This window comes from Typopeltis vanoorti, chromosome 11 (assembly GCF_054136105.1).
Source record: "Typopeltis vanoorti isolate ZY-2024b chromosome 11, IOZ_Tvanoo_1.0, whole genome shotgun sequence".
Classification (NCBI taxonomy): Eukaryota; Metazoa; Arthropoda; class Arachnida; order Uropygi; family Thelyphonidae; genus Typopeltis; species Typopeltis vanoorti.
In genome coordinates, this window is record NC_143559.1 from 105,985,975 (window position 1) to 105,998,831 (window position 12,857).

The window sequence follows — 12,857 nt, forward strand, 5'->3', positions numbered from 1 at the left end:
TTACAGTATTAGTGATGATCTAAAGGACTTTGGGTTTATATGGAATCAACATATAAACCCACGTTTGCAATAATAGAATGTAGAATGCTAGTAAAATGGTGGTACACAGGTGAGATTTTCAAATCGTAAAAGAGAGCCTAGTAATTATAATTGTATAAAAATAAAAATTTAAGAAAATTCTCGAACGCCTTTTATCTCCTAAAGGGCGTTGGCGAAATTCATTTTTGTACCTAAGCGACTAATTGTAAATAAATAATTTTAAAAAAAATAAACAAACTTTCCCACAGTGTTCCCCAATTGAAATCCACTTTAAGAATAATGAATGGAAGTCCAAATATGGTATAACATCTCTTGCCATATGCATTATGCATTTATTGCTGATAAATATTCCTTTCCAAAAATATTTTAAAAATTTTCCACTTCCTTTTCTATAAATTCAGAATATATTAAATATGTTAATTATTTCCCGTATGTTAAATATATGAGAGAAAATTTCTTCTATGCCATAACTGCTAGTTGAGGACATCCAATACGAGCGCCACATGGCGGTGGCATTCGGGACTGAAGTTGTTCGAAATACACAGGCTGCTTGCAAAAGTAACATTCCTGAAATAACAAATTTAAAATTAATGGGAGAAAAAATAAATAAACATTCTTTCAGTAATACAATGTTGATGTATATATCGTAAGTAAAAATAATATTTATCATACATGGCTAACATGTGGTGAGAAAGATAAAAGATTCTAAATTTCATACAAATTATAGGCTTAATAAATTATTATGATGATAATTTCACACCTTCAAGGGCTTATCAAGGGGGGGGGCACTCTAATTTACAACTCTCTGTGTCCACCATTTAATCCACCAAGTACACAGAACCGCTGCTATCATCGTCTACAAACCACGCCATCTACTGCCCACCATCATCGGTATTTTTTTTCTGTAAACTGCGTGTATTCTAAAGGCCGATTTGCCTGTATGCAGGATTAAAAACTCGAGTTTTCCTGGAGAAAAAAACCCTGCTACATCCGTATGAGATCGGCTAACTCAACTTCAATTGAAGAAAGGGAAAAAAAATGTATATATACATAAAGATTCCTCGTAACGACCAGAATATCTAACTTAGGCCTTTTCCAACCGTCATTCTTCTAATTGCGTTGCGGAATAGCTTTAATGTAACTCAGAGCTTAATTTAGTACGAGGAGAAACATTTCGAGAAATATATAATATTTCAGCTGGACTCACGCTATATATCACGGCAAAATGTGACTATCATCGCAATATAACCACAGAATTAAAATAGCAAGTGAAATGAAATTTAAAATATCATTTAAATGAGATGATCTGAGAATATACATGATTTGACCTCAAAATAGAGAATATATTAAAACAATTAAAAGAAAAATGAATTAAAAATTCATAAAAATAAACAAATTTAGGGCATATAAACTGAACGATGAATATCCGTTACCTTAAAGAAAGATTACATTCTAAAGCAGGGGGTCGGCAACCTTTTCAGACTCACAGGCCACACTGAATATTTATTTTTAATAATCGGGCCGCAAGCGTTTAATTAAGAGAAAATAGTGAGTGATAAAAATACTTCATTTATCAATTTTTAATATATCAATCTTAAAAAACACAGAAATATTTAAAATACGAGATATGAAACAAGTATGAAAATGAAACTTATTATCACGTAAAAACAAAGCAATATGGTTTATGCATCACAATATGTGTGTCTGCCTGCCTAATGTGCCTTTTGTGATTGTTTTCCCTTAGCCAAATTATCTAGATCCACTTTATAAACCAAGGTGCAAATTCGAATCGAAGCATGCAAATGCTCATCAGTCAGTCGAGAAAAAAATTTATTTTTTCTAAAAACTTTTTGCTAAGCATCGATAAAATATTTCAACATTTTCTAACGAAAATGCGTTCTTCAATGTTTCATTCTGTTCCAAAACTTCCATATGTAGTTGGTTTGGTACGTCATCAATGTCGACATTAAAAGGGTTCAAAAATAATCGCATTTCGATGCTATTTTTATGAAAATCCACAAATCTTGTTGAAAATTTCGTTTGTAAATCTTTAATGATACCAACAAAAATTTCCTTTTGTGTTTGCCATCCAGTTGTAGATGCAGATTTGCAACATATATAATGATGTAGATTTTCTTCCATTATATGTTTCTTCAACAAACATAGTTTGCTCTTCAAAAGCTTTTATGTCAGAAAACAGTTCGACTAGGCATTTATCTTGGCCCTACAGGTTCACATTAAATTCATTAAGGTACGTTGTAATATCTACCGTAAATGCAAGAGACATAATCCATTTTTTATCCGATAGTTGTGAGCAGTATTTTCATGTTCCCTCATGAAAATATCTATTTCTTCATGTAAATTAATAATTAATTTTAGCACAGCACCTCTACTTAACCATCTAACAGCTGAGTAGGAGATAATGTCCTTACACTCCGATTTTATTTCTATCAAGAATTCTTGAAATAGGCGGTGTTTCAGACCGTTGCGTCGGATATAATTTACAGTTGTATCACGATGCTGTTCCATTTATCATTAAACCTTCTTCCTTCATCTGCAATTTTACGTTTTCTTGAACCGATTTTTGAAATTATTTTTAACAAATATATATCCTCTGAAAATAATAGTTGATGTTATTGAATTATATTAAAAGACGAACCAGGGAACGCGACTGCAAAAGTGCGCCAAAACCTCGGTTGTGGGCGGATGAAGTCGCCTTTGTTATCCCCACTCATGATGAGTCACACAGTTAACTCGTGCCAAGTTGCACGGCAATATCACGAAGTATAGGTATACAGTTATTTTTAATTTATTATTCATATTATAAAATGCAGGGGTGCTTAAGGGTCAAAGCTGTATAACTGAGAGGAGACCTCCACATAGCCTTTAAAGGAATGCGGAGAACCGACCAGGGCTTCTGAACTAATGTCCAATCCTCACCTTCTCGTGGTGCACCCTGTTGGGTATCTACTTTGATACTGAACGAACGAGGATGGGCTGGCAATTTGGGATTTAGCCGACCAAATTGTATTCTTATTGGTTAAACCAAAATAAAAAATGATGGTACAACATGACAAAATTTCATGCCGGCTGGGGCGTCGCCCGGTTAAACAAGGCCCCCGTTGTTTTCGCCAGGGAACCAGGGCGAACAGCGAAAAGTCAGCTACTGGAACAAATCTGAAAACAAACCCCAACTCAACATCACCAGAGTTAAAGATCGGTACTATCAACGTAAGAAGCCTGAATGGCAAAGAAATGGAGCTAGCTGAGGAATTAGATAAGTACCAGATCGATATAATAGGGGTGACTGAAACAAAAAAGACCAAAACTGGTGAGATCTTTCTGAGCAATAAATACAAAATGTTATATTCAGGCAATGACAATCAAGGAAAAGAAGGAGTAGCCATAGTATTCAACACAAAATACGAGGCTAATCTTCTTGAATGGCAGTCAGTCTCAAGTAGAGTAATGTGGGCAAATATGAGAATGGGGAACTGGACAATGAGACTTATTAGTGCCTATGGTCCCACAGAAGGTTCTACTAAGGTAGAAGTGGAGGAATTTTTTGAGGCTTTAGAAAAAGCAACTGACACAATGAAAAAGGAAAAGTTGGTCCTTGTTGGGGATCTAAATAGTAGAGTAGGAAATGATTGTGAGACATACAAAAATATTTTGGGAAAATTTGGAGAAAAGAGCAAAGCTAATAATAATGGCAAATATCTGTTGGATTTCTGCTCAGGACATGGACTGGTTATTACTAACACCATGTTCCAACATAAAAATGTGCACAAATTCACATGGAGAGAAGAGGCAAGAAATAAGAAAAGTCTCATTGACTATGTTATTGTTGATAGTGAGGTTTTCTTCCTGGTGCAGGACACCAGAGTGTACACAGGATTTGAAATTGGAAGTGATCTCTATTTAGTCTTGAGCAGGATAAAATTGAATTTCATATTGAAAAGAATAACATGTAAGAAAGTTTTTAAAGCGAATAAAAGTTGAGCAGCTCTCAGATGTGAACTGTAGACTAAAATACAGAAATATTATTGAAAAGAAAATGAAAGAGTTTGAGAACAGGAATCAAACCTTGGAGATTCAGTGGCAAACTCTGAAGGAAACATTGATTGATTCTGCCAGAGAGGCATGTGGTGAGGTTGTGTGCAAGGATAAAAAAATCAGAACTCCCTGGTGTCCCCCCCCCCACCCCCCCCCCCCCCCACCCCCCCCCCCCCCCACCCCCCCCCCCCCCCACCCCCCCCCCCCCCCACCCCCCCCCCCCCCCACCCCCCCCCCCCCCCACCCCCCCCCCCCCCCACCCCCCCCCCCCCCCACCCCCCCCCCCCCCCACCCCCCCCCCCCCCCACCCCCCCCCCCCCCCACCCCCCCCCCCCCCCACCCCCCCCCCCCCCCACCCCCCCCCCCCCCCACCCCCCCCCCCCCCCACCCCCCCCCCCCCCCACCCCCCCCCCCCCCCACCCCCCCCCCCCCCCACCCCCCCCCCCCCCCACCCCCCCCCCCCCCCACCCCCCCCCCCCCCCACCCCCCCCCCCCCCCACCCCCCCCCCCCCCCACCCCCCCCCCCCCCCACCCCCCCCCCCCCCCACCCCCCCCCCCCCCCACCCCCCCCCCCCCCCACCCCCCCCCCCCCCCACCCCCCCCCCCCCCCACCCCCCCCCCCCCCCACCCCCCCCATTTTTTACTGCTCAGAATGCCGGTAGAAATCTTTTTAGAGTTGATCGGGGTGACAGTTGGTTTTTTTGAAACAACTTTCGCGTTATTTATCCATCTTGGGTACTAGAACAAATAATTTTTGCGAACTCCCTCATTGCATTACAAATAATTCGATATTATTCAAGCAAATTAAATAAATGATTGAATTTATAAGTTTATCATTTGTAAATTTTGCATATCATGTGAATTATTCTTAATTTTCGGAATGGTACAAATTTATCGACTTTATATAAGATATTTTTTTATTTCTAATCACATTTTCCCTTTGTCAGTTTAATATATACATCATGGGGTAGGTTGATAAGCGGCTAATTCACTGTGTGTGTGTGTGTGTGTGTGTGTGTGTGTGTGTGTGTGTGTGTGTGTGTGTGTGTGTGTGTGTGTGTGTGTGTGTGTGTGTGTGTTTACACATAATTCAAATTGAAGAAATTGTGCTTTTTCACTGGATTATTCATCAGCAGAATTATTCATTAGCAAATTGATAATTCTGCTCAGAGTTGCTTGTGCTTCGGGAGAAAGTCCGAATGTACGATGTGAGGGAATGATAACTATAGGAACCACAGACTAGGAGATTTAGTTCTCTTTGTGTGGGTGACAGTATTTGTGAGTAATTCCGCCTACACCTTGTCAGCTCTTTAACTGACTTTTCCACCGCTTACCATTAAAGGTATTAAATAATTACAGTATTAGTGATGATCTAAAGGACTTTGGGTTTATATGGAATCAACATATAAACCCACGTTTGCAATAATAGAATGTAGAATGCTAGTAAAATGGTGGTACACAGGTGAGATTTTCAAATCGTAAAAGAGAGCCTAGTAATTATAATTGTATAAAAATAAAAATTTAAGAAAATTCTCGAACGCCTTTTATCTCCTAAAGGGAGTTGGCGAAATTCATTTTTGTACCTAAGCGACTAATTGTAAATAAATAATTTAAAAAAAAATAAACAAACTTTCCCACAGTGTTCCCCAATTGAAATCCACTTTAAGAATAATGAATGGAAGTCCAAATATGGTATAACATCTCTTGCCATATGCATTTATTGCTGATAAATATTCCTTTCCAAAAATATTTTAAAAATTTTCCACTTCCTTTTCTATAAATTCAGAATATATTAAATATGTTAATTATTTCCCGTATGTTAAATATATGAGAGAAAATTTCTTCTATGCCATAACTGCTAGTTGAGGACATCCAATACGAGCGCCACATGGCGGTGGCATTCGGGACTGAAGTTGTTCGAAATACACAGGCTGCTTGCAAAAGTAACATTCCTGAAATAACAAATTTAAAATTAATGGGAGAAAAAATAAATAAACATTCTTTCAGTAATACAATGTTGATGTATATATCGTAAGTAAAAATAATATTTATCATACATGGCTAACATGTGGTGAGAAAGATAAAAGATTCTAAATTTCATACAAATTATAGGCTTAATAAATTATTATGATGATGATTTCACACCTTCAAGGGCTTATCAAGGGGGGGGGACACTCTAATTTACAACTCTCTGTGCCCACCATTTAATCCACCAAGTACACAGAACCGCTGCTATCATCGTCTACAAACCACGCCATCTACTGCCCACCATCATCGGTATTTTTTTTCTGTAAATTGCGTGTATTCTAAAGGCCGATTTGCCTGTATGCAGGATTAAAAACTCGAGTTTTCCTGGAGAAAAAACCCTGCTACATCCGTATGAGATCGGCTAACTCAACTTCAATTGAAGAAAGGAAAAAAAAATGTATATATACATAAAGATTCTTCGTAACGACCAGAATATCTAACTTAGGCCTTTTCCAACCGTCATTCTTCTAATTGTGTTGCGGAATAGCTTATAATGTAACTCAAAGCTTAATTTAGTACGAGGAGAAACATTTCGAGAAATATATAATATTTCAGCTGGACTCACGCTATTGTATGAAGGCAAAATGTGACTATCATCGCAATATAACCACAGAATTAAAATAGCAAGTGAAATGAAATTTAAAATATAATTTAAATGAGATGATCTGAGAATATACATGATTTGACCTCAAAATAGAGAATATATTAAAACAATTAAAAGAAAAACGAATTATAAATTCATAAAAATAAACAAATTTAGGGCATATAAACTGAACGATGCATATCCGTTACCTTAAAGAAAGATTACATTCTAAAGCAGGGGTCGGCAACCTTTTCAGACTCACGGGCCACATTGAATATTTATTTTTAATAATCGGGCCGCAAGCGTTTAATTAAGAGAAAATAATGAGTGATAAAAATACTTCATTTATCAATTTTTAATATATCAATCTTAAAAAACACAGAAATATTTAAAATACGAGATATGAAACAAGTATGAAAATGAAACTTATTATCACGTAAAAACAAAGCAATATGGTTTATGCATCACAATATGTGTGTCTGCCTGCCTAATGTGCCTTTTGTGATTGTTTTCCCTTAGCCAAATTATCTAGATCCACTTTATAAACCAAGGTGCAAATTCGAATCGAAGCATGCAAATGCTCATCAGTCAGTAGAGAAAAAAATTTACTTTTTCTAAAAACTTTTTGCTAAGCATCGATAAAATATTTCAACTTTTCTAACGAAAATGCGTTCTTCAATGTTTCATTCTGTTCCAAAACTTCCATCTGTAGTTGGTTTGGTACGTCATCAATGTCGACATTAAAAGGGTTCAAAAATAATCGCATTTCGATGCTATTTTTATGAAAATCCACAAATCTTGTTGAAAATTTCGTTTGTAAATCTTTAATGATACCAACAAAAATTTCCTTTTGTGTTTGCCATCCAGTTGTAGATGCAGATTTGCAACATATATAATGATGTAGATTTTCTTCCATTATATATGTTTCTTCAACAAACATAGTTTGCTCTTCAAAAGCTTTTATGTCAGAAAACAGTTCGACTAGGCAATTATCTTGGCCCTACAGGTTCACATTAAATTCATTAAGGTACGTTGTAATATCTACCCGTAAATGCAAGAGACATAATCCATTTTTTATCCGATAGTTGTGAGCAGTATTTTCATGTTCCCTCATGAAAATATCTATTTCTTCATGTAAATTAAAAATTGATTTTAGCACAGCACCTCTACTTAACCATCTAACAGCTGAGTAGGAGATAACGTCCTTACACTCCGATTTTATTTCTATCAAGAATTCTTGAAATTGGCGGTGTTTCAGACTGTTGAGTCGGATGCGGATGTAATTTACGGTTGTATCGCGATGTCTATAACGTCTTTCATTGATAGAAATAGAACACCCCCATTTTCAATAAAGAGATACTTGCTGTTCCATTTATCATTAAACCTTCTTCCTTCATCTGCAATTTTACGTTTTCTTGAACCGATTTTTGAAATTATTTTTAACAAATATATATCCTCTGAAAATAATAGTTGATGTTATTGAATTATATTAAAAGACGAACCAGGGAACGCGACTGCAAAAGTGCGCCAAAACCTCGGTTGTGGGCGGATGAAGTCGCCTTTGTTATCCCCACTCATGATGAGTCACACAGTTAACTCGTGCCAAGTTGCACGGCAATATCACGAAGTATAGGTATACAATTATTTTTAATTTATTATTCATATTATAAAATGCATTATTTAAATAATTCAACATACGGGCCACATGCCATGTAAGTAGGGTCAATCTATTATGGGCCGCCAAAAATGTAAGTTTGGGCCGCATGCGGCCCGCCGGTTGCCGACCCCTGTTCTAAAGCAAAGAAAGAGAATCAAAGGAAGACTCAAAAAAACGGTTGTTAAATAAACGACAGATATTGGAGAAGATCGCAGGGCTTGCTTTGAGGCTTTGGAGCAAATCACTCTTAAAGATTTCTGTGCGAAATAAATCTAATATCATGCGGATATTGGATTTTTTTGTTTTATTGGGTGCTAAAGTTTTAGTTAAATGGAATAGCGCAATAAGCATGTTTTTTCTATATTGAAAACTAGGTTTACGTGAGACCCGACTATTGACAAGAACCTAAATATTGCATATCTTGGATGCCATTAAGAGGTACGAACAAAGTATTTTATTAAGATGGCAAACTATTACAAAATACCATCCAAATTATTCAAAAGAAAATTGAGAAATAACCGATCTCAGAACGGTTTTCTTTGCTAAATGGGGTAACCTATCGTTATCTCACTCAGCAGAGTTGCTCTACTCAGAAAATCATTTAGTATGGAAACAGGGTTGAGTTTGAGGTTTCTATCAGCCATTACCATTCTGAAATTGCATTTATATATATATATATATACAGGGTGTTCGGGATAAATTTGACAGTTTCGTAAGGAAAAAGAAAATCTTCTTTGTATCTATTAAATTTAATGAATTGACAAAAAAACATTACAGGCAGAGTTAATTACAATACTATCAACAAGATTTACTCAAAATAACCACCATTAGCATCGATCACAGCTTCAATTCTGCTTCGGAACCTCGAACAAGCTGATGCTACAGTCTCCCTGGGAAGGGCCGCAAAAACTGTTTTAATTTTATCCATTAACTGGGCTTTTGTATTACTGGAAGTGCGATTGGTGTCTTTTTCAACTGCGCCCCATACAAAATAATCCATGGGGTTAAGGTCTGGGGAGTTTGGAGGCCAAACATTTGGACTGGTGAAGTCGTAGAAATTTTCAGACAACCATTTTTGACTTTTCCCAGAGGTGTGGCAAGGGGCCGAATCCTGCTGCCATACATACGGCCTACCATTGGCTACCCTTGTTATCCAGGGCTTGACTACAGTTAGCAACTCCACGAACAAAGCCCGAATTCCAATGCCAGGGTTTTTCAACACCTGTTCCTGCAGATTTGCGAGGAATTCTGCTGTACGAACGCAATCAGATCGTCTGCTAGGGATCTTTCTTCTTGCTACATCCTCGTAGTCACCATTGCAAGTCTCTAGTTCATGCCTGATTGTTTTTACTGTATTCAGGGAGCATTGGGCAGCAGTCGTAATATCCTTATTTTGATGGCGGGCACGAATCATCATGATACAAGTTATTCTCTTCCATGATTCAGGTGGGTTCCAGCTATCCATCCTTTCTGACATCTTGTATATGAATGAAGAAGGGTCCAAACTTTTAAATGAAGAGAAGTGTGTGTTAATACATGTAACTTACGGAAAAATATAATTAATTATAAATATGTCAAATTTATCCCGAACACCCTGTATGTGTGTGTGTGTGTTAAAGATACCAAGCAATTTTATAAACATCGTTTTAATCCTTTTTTCACAAGTAAGCAAACAAGCAGTTTGCGCCTGAAGTATTTTCAGGTCTGAGGCAACTCGTGGTAAAGGTGGAGTAAGCTCTGATGATCACTTTCCTCAGTACCTCCCATAATGCAAAGCACATCTCCTTGCGGACATGTATGATGCTACGCATTAAGGGAAGGGCCACTCCCTAGACCTGTTTCAACCTTTATTGAGATCTCAGTGGGAGCTAGACCCTGAGATACCAAGATTAAAGTAATGCAGAACTTATAAATTTTACCAATACAGGTTGCCACAAGGTGCTTTGTTTGCTTGGTACCTTTAACGTATAGTATACCCAAGGTAAATCTCTCTCTCTCTCTCTCTCTCTCTATATATATATATATATATATATATATATTAATTTAGAATAATATTTTTTCTAATTATATTTAATTACTGTATTTTCTCACCTTTGAACACATTTTCTTATTTAGTTCTAATCCTAGTTCATTCCAAACAGCCACCAAATCATGAACAAAAGAGTCCATCATATTTTTCGTATGAAATGGAGTAGGCGCTATTCGGAGTTTTTCCTGTCCTCGTGGAACCGTAGGGTAATTGATAGCCTGCACATAATGATCATGTTTCGTTATCAGCAGATTGGATATCCTCGAAGAAAACCACGGATCTCCAACCTAAAATTAAAAAATAAATTGTTTTTAATACTTAAAATAAATAAATTTCATTTATTTGTTTCGGATATTAAGTTTTCTGTTTTGTAAACAGTGCTATAATAAAAATGGAAAATTTCTGGGCAACTATAACACGATTCGGACCATGAATCGGACTGTTTAGATCGAATTACATTTCGGACAACATTAAAGGATGCAAAATATATTTAAACGCCTAGAAGAACACTTCTCAATTCGATATTCGATAGCCAAGCAGTTGAGATCCAATGGATGAAAGGTCATTATTACGAGTATTGCTGATCCAACATACCCACGATAATGTTGGGTGTATTATTTGGTCAACAACTCTAGTCGATCAGCGACAAAGAATAAGCTGACAAAAGCATACCCAGAGACCGTTATTTTTTTCCCCATTCAATATTTTCTCTATTGTTGGCGTATAATACAGCAGGACATCTTGCTTGGCGTAGTTTCTCCAAAATTTAATTCTTCATTTGTGTTTATCCCCAAAGCATTACTTATTGAAATATATCTTCCCTCATTCGTATCAGTCCAGCTTTTATGGTTTAGAGAGACACCAGTGAAGCTATCTTTGCAGGTTAGCAGTTACAGTTTGTAACTTGAGCAACCGCTCCTATTTTCATAAACCATTCTCTGAACGAGAAACACCAGTCACTTCATGTTTCTTCATATCCATAGTAGATGTAAGATTAACTAAGTGATTATGGTTACTGCACTGTAAAATAATAATAATAATAAAGGAAACCGCCAGGCTTCTGACATAAATAAGTACAACCACTGTTAAGAACCTATTAGGATTACTTCTTACCATCGCCATGCATTGATGACGGGAAGATTTCGAGACATTTCTATTTTGCTTTAAAATGAGTAATTTTTCGTTCTCAATTTGCGCTAAATAATGCTAAGTATGAAATTGTTGTGATAAGAACAGTCCTCGCGGTTAGCCTAGTGGCTGTGCGCTTCGCAACCATATGCCTGGGAAGGAGTGCCCTAGGTTCGATTACCGTCGGTGACGTGAGGAGCTGAAGGAGATTCCTCAGCCATAGCCAAGTTAGTAGGTCTTGGACAGCAGGTTTTTTTCCCCAGTTAATCCTGGGGTTTATCCTTTTCATACCGCAAGCAGGCAAACTGGCCTTAGAACTCAACACTACGGACATAGGATACACCTGGGCGTAGGGTTGACCACCTTATCCCATGAACGGTCTGAGGTTCGATGATTAATAAACCCTCGACACCGCAAGGTAAAAGAGTGAAAAAGGGAGATGAGATGAGATGAGATGAGAAGAAAATGTGCCGTCCTTATTACAGCAACTGTATCGAGAGGTGTTTGTGTGGGCAGACCAAATGAACGATATCTTGCTATTGTCATTTCAGGATATTAAATAATAATTTTGATTACGGTCAATCTTTGGAGAACGTATACGGATGTTTACATTAGGAAACTAGGGTTTTTAATTACGCAAAAAACCAAAAACCCACCATTTCAGACAGCAATACGAGTTAGGGTTAAGGAACTGGAGACAGCAGTAGCTAACTTGTGTACTCTCTCTTCCCGATGTATTCAAAATCAACGGGAGTCATGAATTCAACTCTCGCTGATGGCTAAAGGAATGGGGACAGCCTGTTCATCAGTTTTCAATGGATAGTTTGGAAGGAACTCTGCCAGTTTCTTTGGGGAATAAAAAGCCATTAGAAATCGACTGTTCTGTAGTCGATTTCTAATGGAATTTTATATGGATTGGAAATTCAAAGTCTAGAATAAAACTTTTTCCTTTTCAGTGAGTTAGAAAGTCTTTAAGTTTAGAAAAAATTTTTTTAAAAAGTAATAAATAATGTATGTGTTTCCTTCTCTTCCACATCTCCCTCGAAGAAGAGGAAAAAACAACAACAACAAACACGTAGTATCCCTAACTCTTTGGAGGTCAGTGGCAGCTGGTCCACCTTTGTCATCTTTCTAGCAAGCTTGAATTGATGAAAGTGACACGAATAGGGCAGACAACTACTGCCATCTCGTGTACCTAATACTAACTAGTGTATTACGTGTGTGTGTGTGTGTGTGTGTGTGTGTTCTGCAGGTGATTTTTCTAAATTTTTCTATTTAAAACTCAAGTTTCTTCTGGTAACAAAAACTCTACCTGAACTAAAAAAAGATTGCCAAGT

The 12,857-nt window shown here is 37.4% G+C and overlaps 1 protein-coding gene across 2 annotated transcripts in view; it reads right to left on the reverse strand.

Annotated features, from left to right (window-relative positions):
- Positions 1-5,783: 5,783 nt before the first annotated feature.
- Positions 5,784-12,857, reverse strand: part of LOC150101908 (5-aminolevulinate synthase, erythroid-specific, mitochondrial-like) — a 65,155-nt gene continuing 58,081 nt past the window's right edge. For both annotated transcript variants that reach the window (XM_090400663.1, XM_090400664.1), the window contains 2 exons: positions 10,455-10,679; positions 5,784-6,047 (listed from right to left, as the gene is read on the reverse strand). In XM_090400663.1, the coding sequence (XP_090256789.1) occupies positions 5,940-6,047; positions 10,455-10,679 (333 nt within the window). In that variant the 3' untranslated portion in view covers positions 5,784-5,939. The remainder of the gene's footprint in view (positions 6,048-10,454; positions 10,680-12,857) is intronic.